The 18,260-nt window shown below is 31.2% G+C and overlaps 1 protein-coding gene across 1 annotated transcript in view; it reads right to left on the reverse strand.

Moving 5' to 3' along the window:
- Nucleotides 1-18,260, reverse strand: part of LOC118188835 (protein scribble homolog) — a 148,248-nt gene that overhangs the window by 98,307 nt on the left and 31,681 nt on the right. Inside the window, exons 3-7 of the mRNA XM_035359352.2 lie at nucleotides 15,001-15,079; nucleotides 4,682-4,771; nucleotides 4,416-4,536; nucleotides 3,490-3,564; nucleotides 2,845-3,018 (exon numbers count right to left, since the gene is read on the reverse strand). Coding sequence (XP_035215243.1) covers nucleotides 2,845-3,018; nucleotides 3,490-3,564; nucleotides 4,416-4,536; nucleotides 4,682-4,771; nucleotides 15,001-15,079 — 539 coding nt within the window. The remainder of the gene's footprint in view (nucleotides 1-2,844; nucleotides 3,019-3,489; nucleotides 3,565-4,415; nucleotides 4,537-4,681; nucleotides 4,772-15,000; nucleotides 15,080-18,260) is intronic.

Below are 18,260 nucleotides of genomic sequence, written 5' to 3' on the forward strand. Positions count from 1 at the left end.
ATTATAATTTAAAACATAAAATTTATAAATTAACTCATCAAAACAGGAAATTAAGTACATTAATATAAACATTAGTTTAAAAATTAAAATTTTAAATTAAAAGTATGCACTCCTTTTTTACATGTGAAAAGAAAAACACCAAATATATTATTTTCACTAAAATAGAATTAAGAAATTGCTTATCTGATAGACCAATAGCCAGAAGCCTATACCATACAGATATGAAAACAAGCGAATTATTCCTTACCTTTAATTCAGGAATTAATGCTGTCTTTGATGTGGATGCTCTAGTAAAATATGGCCTTAATTTATTGATAAGGGTCAATGCTATATAGGTTCAGTAAGTTAAAATAATCCAATAAAAGTAGAATCATCAGCATCAAATGCATTATTTCTATATCGAAACATTCGAGTTCTTTGTAAATCTTAAGAAATTAAAATATCCATTACGTACACTTCCAAAAACTATGCATGACTTCTACCAGCTTCAGTTTAGCAATAAAACGACAGTCAGAAAGTTAAACGACAGCTACACAGGTGATGGAAAAATTACTGATGCATTGATCTCTGTAATGATCGAGATGAAGACACAAGAATCGCTCTTTGTTGAGTAGATCGCAAACAACGACCCATTCTTCCATCTCGACGGTGTCCAGACTAGGGCCCTTGCTTTGTCAATGTCTCAATGCAGTAGTCTATACATGAAAAATCTTAAGAAAAATATGACTAAAAATGTCCCAAAATGGTTCCTTATGATTCAAATCACATTAATCAAGCCAGGGAGCATGATGGATGGTAGAGAACTTATGTGCTATACGGAGTAAACAATTAGCCACAGAACTACAAGCACTACATTATCCTGCAAAAATGGCGGAAAGATCCTGCAGAAAATGTTCCATTTCTTTTGGAACACCAGTTGCAGAGTACTAAAAGTAGATAGTAAAACTGCACACTGATAGTCTTACCCTTCAAGTATTAATGGCATTATGGTCTTAAATGAGAACCACCATAACATTGTTGGGGCTCTGATGAATATTTGTCCTTGAAATGATCTGTAATGATGCCACATGTTTCACTGGCATTCAAGACAAGATTTCAAAACCCTTTTTTAAATTGCAGGACTTCACAAAAATGTAAATCTCAATAATCCTGATGATTTGGCCACAGCACTATCTTTAAGGAGTTTGTTTGGATTCCAAGATGATATGACATTGGTTTCATGTGTCCCAAAGTGGAGTAAAAAAGTGATCCTCTTGTTATCCATGCAACATGATGACAAAAGTATGGATGACAAGAAGAAACTTGAAATCATAACTTTTTATAATGAAACAAAAGGTGGTGCTGAATGTGTCAACGAGAGAGTGACATTTTATAATGTTGCTTGAAACATGAAATGTTGGTCAATACGCTGTACTAAATGTAGCAGCTTATAATTAATACTGTTGCATGCGTATGGGTTCATTTGAATTGAATGTACAGGTCCGATGAAAAATGAATAAGATTTATTATTATCACAAATAAATAAAACAAAATGCTTCAATTTCCTCAGATATTCATACAGTATTACAATATCTCACAGTATTTACCTTTTAACTACTCAAACGTTCAAAAGAACTTGATTCAAAACATCTAGAGAAAGCTAATCCACGAATTTGCTACCGTCAACAAGAGCAGTTTTTTAAACAAACTCTTAAAATAACAACAAACTAACTGACTAACAACAACAAATTGAGAGGTTTTTATGCTGCTTATATAAACTTTCTAAATGCACGAGAATTTTCTAGCACTTTCTCGAAATAAAAAAAGAGATATTTATTTATTTATTTATTTGTTAAATGCACGTACTCTTGTATTTTTAATTTTCCGGCTTAGCTTTCCTTTAAATATTCATCACGCACTGCACTGCACAGGGAATAAAACAATTTAATTTATAATTCAACTAACATTACCTATTTGAATACCAAATCCGTAACAATATTTAACTTTCAAATTAAATACACCTGATAACGCTGAAGCCGGAAACAGAGGAAAATCTTTTAAAAAACTCCTGTTTGATTTGACAGAAGACCATATAAAAGAAAGAGCAATGTCAAAAAACATTGCAAGGAACATTCATACTGCTGCACAAAAACTTCCAAGAATAGTTCTAGTGTTGGAACATCGAAATGAAACGGGCGATGTGCCTATTGTAACGACAGAAAAACTCAATACATGTGTGATCAGTGCAAAAAATATCTTCGTTTAGAACATGGTGTTTTTTTTAATGAATGTAAAAATGAAATATGAATCATTGTTTTGAGTCAGCTATTCATCAAGAATAGAAAATACCTTTATCAAATGCTTATTTTATTTTAACTATTTTGTTTTGCATTAAAGTTCACTATAATGGCTAAAAGGATACCTTTGTTGTAAAAAAAAAAAGTTCACAAGCCTATAAAAATTTATTTTCTTGATCTAATTTAGGGTTTTAGTATTATATGTATATTAAACTAAAAGAAGATAAGTTGTTTTAATTTTAAAATGATGCAAGTACGGCATATCTTATGTAAAGTACAATGGGTCTCACAGACCCAACCCACGCATTTACAGCATATTTTTTCACTTGTGCATTCACTGGTTAATTTTGGTTTCACCTCAGAAATGCATTTTCTAAAATACTTATATTGTTGGTGAACTAGTCTGCCAGCTTTGACAGTGAATGCCCTTTTTATGTATAATTAAGCACATACAGAATTTTATCATCAAAACCCTTTCACTGTTGACAATAATTGGCAATCAATTTTAGCATAACTATGATTTATATATTTATGCATAAAAACTCTTAGAAATAAATGACTTCCTTACCTTAAAAACTGTAAGCTCTTGAAGATTACCTATTCCGTTCGGCAAAAGTTGCAGATAATTCTGAGAAACATAAAAATCGGTTAAGTTTTCTAAGCCAGATATTTCCTCAGGAAGAAATTCTAAATCATTTTCTGAAATATCCAAACACTTCAAACTCTTTAATTTCTTGATGTCCTAACAGAAGAAACATAAGCACATTTAGAAACATTTCGATGAGCTTTTGGATGCATAACTAAAGGCATTTTATTTTTAACAAACTGACTGAATTTATTTTCCTTCTGTAAATAAATAAATAATATTCAATATAGTTAATATATAACAAATTGTATTTTGCAAATAAATCATGTAAATGTATATCCTTACCTCCATACCAAAATCATGAACTACAAAATCGTTCAATTGAGAAAAATGTGCCTAAATAATTGATGTTTTCTTTATTTCTACTTTATTTTATTGCAGACACACAAACATTCTCATATAATATATTCATTTCATAGAATGCACACCTTTCTTTTAACACAGCATAAAACATTCAGAAGTAACATACAAAACTGATGCGATGATATAAGTAAAAAAATAAAAGTTCATCATTCAAATATGGGAATAATGACATAAAGAAAAAAATATTTATAAAATAAAACTTACACTTAAAAGAGTTGATATTTCATTAGAATCCAACCACAACTCCTGCAGCTTCACTAACTGACATAAACACGATGGCTGAAAGGAAAAAAAATGATAATAATATTAAAACTAGTACAGTACAAAAAGTCCTTATGTTTCAATCAAAGTCATTACCAGTTTTGATGCTGGAATGAGAAACAGTAAAAGATGATTGCATTTTCAAATTTGATGTATCAAATAAGTGGTTTGAAAAGAAATAAAAACTAGATATTCATAAAGTTTCAAAAGCAAACTATGGATCAAAACAATCAAGTGCTGCATCTCAAGTCAAATCACATGTAAATAAGTCAATGGAGATGCCAAACACTAACCACAGGTTACCAGTTTCAAAGATTACACTGAAATGAGACTTTATTTGACTTGGAGTCAAGTAACCAAGTAAAAGCTGTGGATCCCTTGTATATGTTAAGAAAAAAAAATAATAAAGGAATCAAACACATAGTTCTTTACAGGTTACTGCACAACTTGAAACTCAAAACTTCTGATACATTTGGAAATTCATTAATTTGACATAATTTTTTCGTATGTTAACAAGATCTTCAACTAATACACACAACTTCAATTCTATTAAAGCTGTTTATTTACAGCAAACAGTGTTTCCACATTATCCAATGACATAGATGCATTTATGTATCCAAAAGAAATATTTTCATGTATTTACACTATGATGTTTAATGGCAAAATTAAAAATAAAATTCTTCATCATTGCGTAATCTAACTAAAATGCTTGGAAACAGACTATTACATAATTAACACATTTCAAATAAAAGGTATGAGTTTGAAAAATATAGCATAATATAATGAAAATCTATTACTGAAATAAAACAATTTTTATGTTAAGCTTCATTTTCATATATTAAACTTTTCTAAAGCAGAAGAAAACATACCATTTCCTCAAACATATTGCTTCCAAGATCAATACATTCTAAGTTTTTTAATGAAACAAATGATGATGGTAAATCTTTCAACATGTTGTCCCGCAGTTCAAGGGTTTTCAAATTTACAAGCCTGTAAGATTGAAGTAAAAAGTGAATATCTTTAAGAAACATCCCCATAAATCAGTTTGATGAATGTAAATACATAAACATAAAAGATCTAATAAATACTCTAAAGCTTTTCCGAGTATTTATTTTCAGTGTTCAGAATTAATTACCTGCCAAAATCTGACGGAAGCTCGGTTAAGTTCACATCACTCAGTCGCAAGTCTGTAAGATTCTGAAGGTATACAATGCTAAATGGAATTCTGTGAAAGAGCAAAAGTAATTTTAGATAAAATGAGAAACATTAAAGTATACAGGAAAGCAGAACTTTTCTTGTAAGATGGGTAATAAAATAGTTACATGACAAATACATACAAATTTCATAAATTTTATTTGAAAAATAATACAAAGTACTTGTCATAAAACTGTATTGATAATATATTAACAAACCACACATTTCCGGGAAAACAAAACAGTGATGAATTTATACATGAAAAAATTTCAATTACTATTTCTTCTTTATATCAAAAAGTTCCATTTTTTTTTTAAATTTATGAAGTCTCAAAAACTTACAATATTTACATACTGTACTTTTCCTGTTTTTAAGATAGATTTTATCATCAAATAAATAATAAAATCAAATAAAATTTTTATCCCAGTCACTATTAAAAATTTTGTCACTACCAAAATCTGATCATCACTTGATATTGACAATATTTCCAGGGATAGAACAACTTGAAATACTCAGAAAGCAGAACTGCTAAACAAATTTTAGATTAAATACCACATGGGTTCATTTAATGTGTGCTAAATAAGAAAGGAAACATGTGATTAGGAATAATCCGAGCATACTTTTCATACTAACATGAATAATCATAATATTAATTATGAATTATACTTCATAAAATAATTAAAAAGTACAGAAACAATGCTGAAAAGGAATAACAACCATACAGCACTAACATGCTCATTTTACAGCAGCTAGAATGGGCCCTATTTTCAATTATCTCAGGAAATCCACTTTAACTAGAACAGTCAGGATTCTACTCTATATAATGAAAACCTGAATAAATAAAAGTTAAATTATTGCAAAACCTGCATTAAATATTTATCAGGCAGACTACGAGGTGAATTAATTTAGATTTAAATAATTTTGTTGTTTATGAAAATATTTCACTTGTGATTCATAACTCAGCATTCTTTTAAGTTATTCACCCAAGGCGAGAATTTAACTTCTTTCACTTAATCATTGTCTTAGTCCTGTTCTTATGATAGGAGTATTTAAATTATTTTCAAAAGTTTGCATTAAAAATTCAAAATCGTTGGCAAATAAGTACAATACATAACCTAGTACATTAGTTAAAAATACTTTACATTTTAATTGCACGTGTTACAAATGCATAGTTCTTTTCCAATTTCATTACAATCTCATATGTCTTTACATTTTCATATTAGGCTATTTTATTTAAGTGTGATAAAGCATATGAAGGTTACCTGCCTGAGGGGAGAAAAGCCCATGCGAAGAATTTTCTAATAGAAACTGGTTTGTATTCAAGTTACATGTGCAGAAAACCAATCATGTATATAGCCTTTTAGCCTGGGATCGAACTCCCACTATTCAGCGATCTTACCTATTCGAGCACTGGTGAATATTATGCTTGCAAGTAACAAACAGTTATTTACCAATTAAGATGCTTTGCAAAACATTTGATAGAACAAAATAAAAAAAAAAAAATAAATGCCAGAATAAAAATGAAAATGCTTCACAGAAATATGCGGGATGATTTTAGATGTAAAAGAGGGTTTACTGCATGTTCTAAAAGTTCAAGCAATGACGAAAAATTTTCAAGTGAAATATACGAAAAAATTAAGTAAAATTTTTTAAGCACTTTTAAGAAATGTCTAAAAATAAAGTTAAACACAAAGAATCCTCCTTAAAGTGGATGTGGTCATCTAAGAGAGGTAATGTTTAATACCTGTATTTAGTTACGTTCTCTCAGAAACACTGGTCATCTTAGGAAGATGGTCGCTAACAGAATCCACTGAAATTATATATTGTTTCTGAAATATATCTATGTATACATTTTCTATGTAAAATTTTAAATTTGAGTCTTTTTTAATAAACAATGTAAAAATCAGTTTCTGTTAATATCTTCCTGCTGAAATGGCCACCAGTGGCGGAAAGGTAAAACCGATGAACACCTGTAGTTCAACCAGACGAATAAGCTGACTGCATGCAATTTTTGTACTTTTCTTAATGTATAACATATATAAGAACCAATTCCTGAAAAGGTGCTCCACAAATGCATCCCTTTGCTTAGACAGATAGCCTTAGTGTGTTTTGCCATAATTCAATTGTTTTTTCATAACCAAGTCAATATCCAAACGATTAATTGCACACCATACATGAAAATATTAATGACATTTGAAAATGAAACAAAACAAGATTTAACTTTTACTAAAAGAATATCACACTAGCAAAGTGAAAGAAAATAGCATTACAATTCAATAATTAATCAAACAATTTTAATAGTACACGTAAGCTCAAGCAGTTCCTCATCTTTCCTTTTCCAATTCTTTTTTTGATTATATTTTTCATGAAAAAAATGCCAATACAACTTTATAAAATAGATTAATTAAATAATAACCTTCAATAGTTAAGTACATAAAATTCTATTAACTGCTATATGTAGCATTAACTTTCTGCTAATCTACATGAATCTAATGTCATATACTATGCATCCGCTACAGAAACATATGATATTCCAAATACGAAGATTTGCAAATTTAAGAAACATTTTAGCTGTAAATTAGATTAAGACATACATATATATGTGTGGTGCCAAAATTAGTACCATATGGTGCTGAGCTTCACCAGGTGAAATTCTCACCTGGTGATGTGTTTAATTGGCAGTTGGACTTGAGACACGTTTAATGAACAACAATGACTGTATTATGTTAAAGAAGTGAATTTATTGCATTTGTGAAAATGTGTACATGTTTTAATTTAATTAAACATTGTCCAACATAAAGAAAGCTCTATAGATGTTTCTACCACCCACAAGACAGTAGCACATTTTTCTTCAGAAGCGGTATTACAGACTAGCATGGTAAATAAACTATTTGGATTACAGAAAGAATAACTTTGAAGCTAGAAGGTATGCAGATTTTTTTTTCATATATGACAATGGTTTTAAGTGAAATTTAAAAATGTCTTCTACGATGCACTGAAGAACTATAAAGCAGATAAAATTATAACTTTACATAGATTTATTTTCTATTCTGGCAGAGATAGGTCAAATGGAAAGCAAATTAAGAATTTTTCTAGCTTTGCTTCAGATAGTGATGAATTCAAAAGAAATCAAAACATATAGAAGAAAGCTGTTTATTTAATGAGCTAGTCACAATTTCTAACATCCTAAGCATTTCATTTGAAGGCAATAAATCAGAGCTATCAAAAAGTATTTCATCTTTATTATGAGATGCTGAAACACTAGGTCAAAATGTAAATGCACCAAGATGTCTAGCTCCAAGTAGAAAGAAGTAAATAAATTTTCAACGCAGCACGATATCTTTTTAGAAGATAACTAACCTTGATACTTCCGTACAGTGTGATTAAAGTTTCATGCAGAATCGCATGAAAATGTTGTTCGTTGGGTCGAACATTTTCAGAATACTTCTGAATTGTTTATGTCGAATTTTAAAAAATTAATTTTCACCAAATGATCACTTGGCAAATACGCTGCATTATTTGTTCAAATAGAATTGTAACTTAACTTATGGTTAAAATTTAGAAAAGCCTTGATTGATGAATTCTTTTTTGAAATAAATTTTGCTCATTTACATGAACTGTTAAGTCAAAGGAAAATAAAGACCACTGAAACGACTCAAGGATATTTCTTAGATATGAATTACGTAATGTGGGGAAAAAAGATAATGCTGCCTTAATGCATTATGCTAGAAAAGAAATAAATGAAACGTACAAAAATAAAATTATATTGTACGGATGTTAAAACTCAAATGAATTTAAAGAAAAACTGAAAGTGCATAAAGTAATGAGAGATGATTTTACAAAAAGTAAATATGCTTTCAATAAACTGAAAACATATGTTGAGAATCGAGTATTTAATTGATGTTAGGTGCAGTTTTAGTGGCATCATTGTTTTGTCGTATTATTATGTTTTATGCATCTGTCATCACTGTTATTTCTGTCATTCTAAAGTTTTTATGTAAACAATAAGATGTACTTAAAGTTTCTTTATTTTCTGCTTAGTGCGAAATTCATTTAGCCATCACTCTGTTTTGTTAATTTTATAACATGTTATGGGTTTTAGCGATGTTTAACTGCACAAAATAAAGTAACAATGGCTATGTTGACATACTTGAATCACGGATTTTTGACTTTCGTTTCTGATTTCAACACTTTCACCTGAACAGTGTGTAGGTAGACGCTACAGTGTACTGATAGCCCTTTTTTTATGCATATTTCCTGGTTAATGACGACGTAATATGGAAGCTAAAAATTTTGTTCAGTGTACCAAATTGGAAGGTTTATTCATCTGGACTGATTGGAAATTTGAAATAAACTCTTTGTTTGTGCGGGCATCTACAAGAATTCCCTTGTCGTGCCAAAAGCACTGGCAGAAGGTGCGAATGAAAAGACGATACACAAGTACAATGAAGCCGCAAAAGCATATCCAAAGGTGAAAGCTGCTGTGATCATTCGCAGAAACGTATCAACGAATGTGTTAAATTTGATCTGTATGCATGGTAATTCTACACTAGCGATATGGAATGAGTCGTTAAGTAATTTTGAGAAGGTGTCAAGAATGAAATTGGATACTCTTCAGCAAGTTTTTCATCTTTCGGATCGAGAAAGATGAAATCACTCACACGTTTACGCACACTGTGGGTGGATCTTCAACGTGAGCAAGAGTTGAGTGGCGAAGGAAAGTTGCCACAGAACTTGCCTAGCTCCCCGAATCTTATCTATTCTTCCTGATCATGAATATCTCGAGTTCAAATCACAGTGGGACTCAATGCCAATGATGGAAAAGTAACCTGAAAAACTGATCGAACAGATCAACATGCAGCTGCAAAGAAGAAAGCAAGAGCTTAGAAACAAAAGTATGATAATATTTGTGACAAATGCTTAATTATGGTGCAAAACATGGTGAAAAGAAACTAAAGAAGGGTGGTTAAAAAACCTCAAATGATCAGCCAACCCAAAACTCTTGACAACAAATACCAGGTCACGTAGGTAAATTTTGCCCAGTTTTCTGACATGCCAACCACAATGAATGGCAAAACAGAAACCTTCTTCACTCAGTGCAGTGCGTTTGATTGTCAAGAAGATGATTGTGGCCGAAATGTGTGGCTTAAAGATGATGGAGCTACAGCCCACATTACAAATTCAATCGAGTATTTCAAGACATACAGTCACTTTAACAAACAAGCAGAAATCACAGTCGGTAACAACAGCCAATACCAGCATATGGCTACAGGGACATGTGCGCGACAGTTGGAAATGTACAAAAATCTATTGAGCTCACTGATGTACTGTACACACCAGAAATTGGCAAAAATTTGTTATCAGCTTCAAAGGCAGTGAAGCGAGGAATCTCGATTTTTTGGTGATTCAGACGATATAATTTGTCGTTTCTTTCACAAGGAGACCCCAGATAATATACTTTTAGAGGCCCCACGTTCATCAAATGGACTCTTTGAATTATGTGCAAAACCAGTCAAGCCACAAGGGGTTCTGTTGCTGCAGTCTATTCGGTTGACAACAAAATAACAACTCCTTTTCCTGAAACAGCAATGAAGATTATGATAAAATTGCAATTATCACTTTGGCATCGATGAATTGGGCATCAAATGGTATAGATTTCATCAACAATGGACTATTTTTTGAGCCATATGCATATGGTAAACAAAGTCGACAAACATTTAAACCAAAACGATTCAAAACAAAAAAGTCTGATGAAATAATACATATAGACTTACTCAAACCGCCAGTCTTATCAAGAGGTGGAAAGAAGTACATGTTAGTGATTAAGGATGATTACTCCAAGTTTTGACATGTAGAATTTCTGAGACATAAAGACAAGGCTATGAATAAAATCAAACAGTTTCTTGTTCAGACCAATAAAGATGGTATAAATGTAAGAGAACTGGTCACAGACGATGGGCGTGAGTTTGACAATGATAAATTGGTGAAACTGACAGATGATGCAGACATCAAGCTATGAATCACTATGCCATATATACCAGAACATCACGGATTGGTTGAAAGAGAGAATCGTAGAACAATGATTGAGGTTCGCACTATGGTCAAGAATTCAGGCCTACCACAGTTCATATGGGCAGAAGCTGCATCTACAGCTGTCTACGTTCTCTATCGAATCGGACAAAGTAAGAGCATGGCAAAATCTCCGTTTGAGGAATGGTTTACATGCAAGGCGACAATCAACAGAATTCACATTTTTGGATCAGCTGCATTTGTACATGTACCAAATGTCAACAGAGGTAAATTAGATGAAAAGGCTATACAGAGCTAATGTTTTTATGTAAACAATAGGACGTGCGTAAAGTTTCTTTACTTTTTCCTTATTAAAGTCCGAAATTCATTTAGTCATCACTCTGCTTGGCTAATTTTATAGCACATAACATGATTTTAATGACACAGCTAATTAAAAAAATTAGTGTGAATAAAAATAAAGCAATATGTGATGGTAAATCTGGTATGAGTTTTGAAAGTTGTAACAATAAAATTTGTTTTAATTTTGGTTTGAAAAATCATATTTCTAAAAACTGTATTCGTAAAGATAAGGTAATTAAATGTTTTAAATGTGAAGCTTTTGATCATTATTCTAAAGCAAATTTGAAACCAGACGTAGCCACTTTGAATGTTAACGCTGAATCAAAATTGAACAAATGGGTAATGACTCATAATTTAATGGTAAAATCATTAATAGACACTGAAAGTGAAGCAACATTGCTTAAAAATTTTGTTTTTGATAAATTAAATGTAGAGGAATTAAGGCCTTCGAATTCTAGTTTGGTGGGATTTAGAAAATGGCGAGTGGACCCATTAGACTGTTTTAAAGAAAGCATCTAAACTGATGACTTTAATGCTGACATTTGGATCGTGCAAAATGATGTATCTCGTGACATCATTGTAGGACTCGATGTGTTTAATGCATGGTGAAACTCTGATCAATGAAAATGGAATTATGATTATAAATACATATCAGTGCATAAAAGAAATAAATACTTTTTCTATTCTTCCAGTCGATTTAACTTATGAAGAAACTGAAATTAATACTGAACCTGATATTCCAAATATTTTCAGAGACAAGATCCAACAATTACTTTCAAGTTATATACTGTGTAAAACTAAAACAATGAATATAGAAATGAATATTTTGGTAAAAAATAACGAACCTATATTTTATCAGCCATTTTCAGAAAAAAGAATTATTCAAACTCAAGTAGCTGAATGGTTAGCACAAGAAACAGTAGAACCCAAATTTTCAGAATATTGTAGGCCAGTTGTAATCACTAAAAAGAAGGCTAAAATTCTTTGTTCATTCATAGATTGTAGGAGACATTGTAAAAGACAGGTATCCACTTCCGTTTACTGAAGATATTCTAGATCAGTTACAAGAATTACATGTATTCAGTACAACTGATCTTAAATAATATGTGTTTTTCCATGTTGATGTAAACAGCAATAGTAAGAAGCATAATTCACTTGTAAACACCTGAAAGGCCCACCAGCAGCCGAGCGGTAAAGTCGCTGAACACTGGTAATTGGGTCCGAGGTTCGAATCCCACAAATGAGCTCGCTGCATTGGAGTTTTCGTGGTTTTCCCCATGTGTAACGTATATATGAGCCAGTTTCCCTCAGAAAGTCCTCCACGAAGCATCCCCCCTTAGGTAGATAGCCCTCGAGGTTTGCCATAATCACACACACACAAACACACAGTAACACATGAAGGCCAATTTAAATTTCTCAAAGCTTCTTTTGGACTATGCAATTCTCCTACTGTATTTCAGAGGTAGATTTACACCATTTTTCGACATCAATCATGACATTGTTTTGCAGTATATGGATGACATAATAATCTTGTCTTCCTCCCTTGAAGAAGAAGTCGAATGGCTTGAACGGGACTTAAAGCTTGCTAGTGAATATGGACTCATGATTCATTTTAAGAAATCTAATTTTTTAAAGAAGTAAATTGAAATATTACATCATACTATCGAAGAAGGTAAAAATTTTTCAAACACTTCAAAAACAACAGTTGTATTTAATTTTCCAAAACCAATTAATCTGAAACAAATTAACAGTTTTCTTGGACTCACCGGATATTTCAGGATGTATTCCATTATTGCTAAATTCTTCTGTGATCTCTTGAAAAAAGATCACAAGTTTAAATTTGATGAGGAGGAAAGAAATTCTTTCAATCGAATAAAGACATTATTAGCTGAAACCCTGTCTTAGAAACTTATAATCCCAATTATGAGACTGAATTTCATACTGACGAGAGCTTAGAAGAATATAGATCAATTTTAATGCAGAGTTTGTAGAGGCATTAGGTTATTTTTAAAGCAGCACATGTGAAAAATGTGCAATGCCCTTTCCTGGACTCGAATCTGAACCACTCAAATACGCACCAAGTGTGCTAGCTATTACACCATGAAGGGATGCTTGAAAGAGGGAGAAGATTCCCCTTCAGAATTAGAAAGCCTCTCTTGCCTGAACCAGTTGGGTTTCGATATTCAAGAAGTGAAAGAACCCTATAGGGATCTTTCCACAAAACATCAAATAAAACTGGGCAAAAGCGTACATTCGTCGATAGTGCATAAATCACAATAGAATAAACGCACTCTTTAAAACTCACTATATTTGTTTACCATTAAATATACTTTGTCAATAGCACATAAACCACAATAGAATAAATGCACTCTTTAAAATTCATTATATTTGTTTACCATAGTGACATTCTGGCCCTAGGATCACTTAACAGCGTGACATTTCAATCATTTTTTAACTCAGAATGCACAAAATTTTTATCATCTTAACAATTATCTAATCATTGCCACATGTTCTATTCAATCTAAAACGATGCATAAAAGAAATTAAGCAAAGAACAACAACAAAAAAAAAAAAAAAAAGAGAGAGAGAGAGAGAGAGAAACAGTTTTTCACAGACGATTCAGTATTTCTCATTCAATTAATTCAGTTCTCACTTCGCGACAAGGCAAAAATACATAAAAACTCAAAACGTCTGCATTGAAAATTATGAAGTAAATCTTAAACACTTATTTCCTTGAATAAATTCCAGAATGGATTAAGCATAATTTAATTTGCAATAATAAAAGAAGGCATTATCTTTGTTATTGCGAAGCTTAATTTCTCTAGATTGGCAACAAATCTACTATTCTGTTGCTTCAAATGTAAACAAGCAATGGCCTACAAGGCAAAAATTATTAGGCTTCGCGGCACTTAAACAACTTTTAAATTTTTAATAATTCTAAAAAATATTGCATACAAATTTACTAAAGGCATAAAGACCTTAACTGGAAGATAAGAACAGCATAATTCAATCATTTTTAAAGCAAAAAATGCACAATTTACAAACATATAAGAATAAAGAAACTGAGATCACTGAGCTGAATAGCAGAGTGGATATATATATATATATACATATAGTTATACATTTTTGGTGCGGCTGATTGCAACCAAAATACGAGGTGCACATCTACATGTTATAGCAGCCCTATATACAAAATTTCAACGTTCTGAGGCTACTCGTTTTTGGGTTATGAGAGATACATACATACGTACACAGACGCCATGAAAAATTCTCTTCAGAATTAATTTTAAATTAGTTTTACAATTTTTTCGAGGGAAAAGAAACCTTTATTCTGTCCTTGTGTACTGATGTCAAGCAAAAACATCGTTAACTTGTATTCGATAGTGGTGAAAATGGATATTTGCATTGAAATATGATGCCTGAAATTTTTCGCGATTACAATACTTCCTTTTTATTTCGTACAAGGAAGTAAACAGGGCTTATCAAAAATCAACTGAGATTATATCAAACAAAGGTGCACGTTATAAATGTGTTGTTCCATCACGCTCATCCATAATCATTGCTAAATTGCGCTGCTTGGCAACAATTTCTTGGTTGACAAGATAATATGTAAGTAATGCAAATTCCCCCCCCCTAAATCTTATAAAATTTTAAATGAAGACTTTTGATAATCAAGCTGGGAACACATAAAATGACTTTTTATAATTTTAGACTGGAAAATTTTCCCAATCATTTGCTTTTCTAATCTGAATTCAATTATATATATATATACATGTAATTATCTGTGATTTTCAAGTATCTAGCATTCAAAATTTCCTGAGCTTTCGAGATAGTGAAGCTTTTACTGTATTACACAATCACATACACAAAAAAAAAAAACTTTTCAAATACCTTTTTAAAGGGTTTGAGCTAAAATCGGCAATTTGTAACTGCTTTAAATTCTTGATGCTCTCTGGAATGTCATAAATGTCTGCAAAATAATAAATATTGTGAATCATTAAGTGAGTATATTTATTCAGTACATGCTGTAATACAAGATGAAAAAAAGTAAGGAAAAAGAAATAATAAAACAGCTAAACTGTAATGAAAAGAAAAAGTAAAGCATGTATCTCATTAAAATAATCAAATATTTTAGGTCATACTGCAAGTTAACCTTTAATAATATATACATACGCATGTGTGTACACAATGTGGCCACAAAAATACTTATCTGGCCTTTATTTCCACAACTGTTGGTCATAGACATTTTACTTCTACTTTGAATTATATATAAATACACACACACATACGCATGGGTGCGTATATAAACATATTCATCAACAATTCTTATAAATTTCACTATTAGCAATTTCTAGTAAAACTGAAACATAATGAAAAATGTTCCTTAAACATACAGGACAAATGATTCAATAAATGTGTACATCCACATCTATGATTATTACTTTATTCTGCCAGTTTGCATAATGTTTCACTAATTCTGCCTTAGTTTAAAAATAACAGACTTTCCATTTCAGTAGCCTTAAAAGTTAATTTTTAAGGCTACTGAAATGGAAAGCACATCATTAAATGATTTAATACAGAATAATTTAACTGGTGGGGCCTGGAGTATTATAAAAATAGAAAATAACAACTAATTGGAAAATGAGTGACAATGATTAGATGGTTTTCACAAGTCATGTACTTCTGCAGTTGAAAATTTCTTTAATATTTTGGTAGTGTGCTTTCTCTGAAAATTCCTATGCACAGTTTTTATTTTATTCATAAGAATCTGCTTTTTACTGATTTTTAACAGCAGTATTCATTAAAGACATTTAATTTTCTACGTTCAAATTATTCATTAGTTTTCTTGCTCATTCAAACTTAATGCTTTTACTAATGCTTTTGCATTTACCAGTACTCTTTCATACTAATGCTTCCGTTAAAACTACTTTTAACAATAAAGTTTTTTTCTAAAATTTCTTTGGAAAGTATATGTCTCACAGATGCATACCAAATGTACCTTCCTTGCTATAATCAAGTTAAATTCAGCTCCAGTACAGTACAGAGAAAATATTTCTTACAAAAAACTTATTCTATTAAAAAGAATTATTATTATTAATTAATTACTCTTATTAATTAATTATTATTCTATTAAAAAGGCAACTACATCTGACATGTATTTGTTACCAACTCTGAACAAAATGGTACGTAAACAACAATAAAAATTTCATTATGATAAATTTTCAGTGTTTATTTTAAAAAATAAATGCACATAAAATTGAGAAACTAAGAGGGAAAAAGAAATGTTTGGAATTGCTTTCAGAGCTGTAACTTGTGTTTATTTGACATAAAAAAAAAAGTTTTAAAGATCACAGCATAAATGATTTCAGGTAAATCCATCTAACATATATATAAATTTATAAAGAACCCCTAATTCATGTTATAATAGCTGAAAATATTCATGCACTTCAAATGAAATGAAAAATCTTTTTTTTTCTTTTTTTTTTTTTTCAATTTGCATAGAAATTGTGGCTTAGTACATAGAGAGAGAAAAGAAAAAAAGGGGATGGGGACTCCACCAAAAACATGTCACCTCTAGGCTCAGTTTACATAGGCTTATATTTGAAGAGCTAGCTCATATGGGTTTCTTATTCTGAAACTAGAGGTAAGCTCTGATCATGTAGTTTGCTGCACAACAGTCATGGCAGTACATTTTACAACAAAGAAATTTGTATTTTCAGTTTCAAGAAATAGCTCTAAAATGCACTGTGTATGAAAATGAGCAATGATTTGAAATCTAAAAGATTTTTTGGAAAATGCTCCTCAAAAATACAAATTTAAAATGATTAATAATATGATTACTTTTTTAATAAGAAGAACAATTTATTGTTTTTTAATATAATATTTTATTTCTTTAAAACACATTTAAAAAAAAATTCCAAATATTTACTGCCACTGCCATGCTCTTTGCTTGCATTTTAACTAGGAGAATTCTGCTGAACCTTACACAGTAATCAAAACAACAATTACTTTGAAAAGAGTTTTGTAACTTAGATACAATCTAAGTTACTTGTATTACCTTCACATAAAACTAAAATGCATCATCAATAGCCTTAATTTCAACTAAGCAGTTTTATTCCAAAAAGAATTATTTCATGCTTCTGATGAGGAGACAATAGCGTATTTAATTATGGCAAAGCACACTAGGGCTATCTGCCTAAGGGGAGGGATGCCTTCGTGGAGGACTTTCTAAGGGAAACTGGCTCGTATACATGTTACACATGGGGAAAACCACGAAAACACCCATACAGCCAGCCCGTTCGCAGGATTCGAACCTCGGACCGAACTACCAGCATTCAGCGACTTTACCGCTCAGCCGCTGGTGGGCAAGGAGACAATAAAAGGAGTATATTTTAATACCAGTTACTTTCACAGATTGTAAAATTATAAACTAGTTAGAAAGATCAGTAACTTAATTTTACATTAGCTACAGAGGATACAAATACAGTTCTGAGAAATACTTAATAAAAATTCTCCTTATTTGAAATATGCTTCATGTTTTGAACTTCTAAAACAACATGCAGGGGAAATATTCCAGATTAAGGCGTACTACTGTGATTTAACAAAGGTATCAGGAATGATTCATTTTGGAAATACACACATACAAGAATTTGCTTTCAAAGTTTTTTCAGAACTGTAATAAATTTCATCCATATCTAGCAGCAAACCACATTTCACCCTCGGACCCGTCCTTCGGGGTTCTCTCCATCAAAACTGGGGAAGGAATTGAATGAAGTCGTACTGTCACCTGCATGGTGCTCAAGGATCTTGCCAATGACAGGCAAAATCTTGCTCTCTTTGCCATGATGAATTCCGTGGGCTTGTTTTGATGTTGCTAACAAGCAAGTGAGAAAAATCACAACAAACCATATTTCATTTTGCAAAGGAATTTCCCCAACAACAACATTTTAAAAATAGCATAAAAAGCTTTGAGGCCATCACTTTATCAAAAACAACCATTTTTGAGTGATATTACATGTTTAATGAAGGCAGAAAATGAATCCACACTCAAAGATGAACCACTCTCATGGATAACTAATCAGCAATGTGTTGATTGATCCAAATCAGAAATTTATACTTAGCAGCCATTGTTTAATAATTCAGAACATAAT

Source organism: Stegodyphus dumicola, chromosome X2 (assembly GCF_044657685.1).
Source record: "Stegodyphus dumicola isolate Sdum_Otavi_A_Nest chromosome X2, ASM4465768v1".
In the NCBI taxonomy this organism is placed as follows: domain Eukaryota; kingdom Metazoa; phylum Arthropoda; class Arachnida; order Araneae; family Eresidae; genus Stegodyphus; species Stegodyphus dumicola.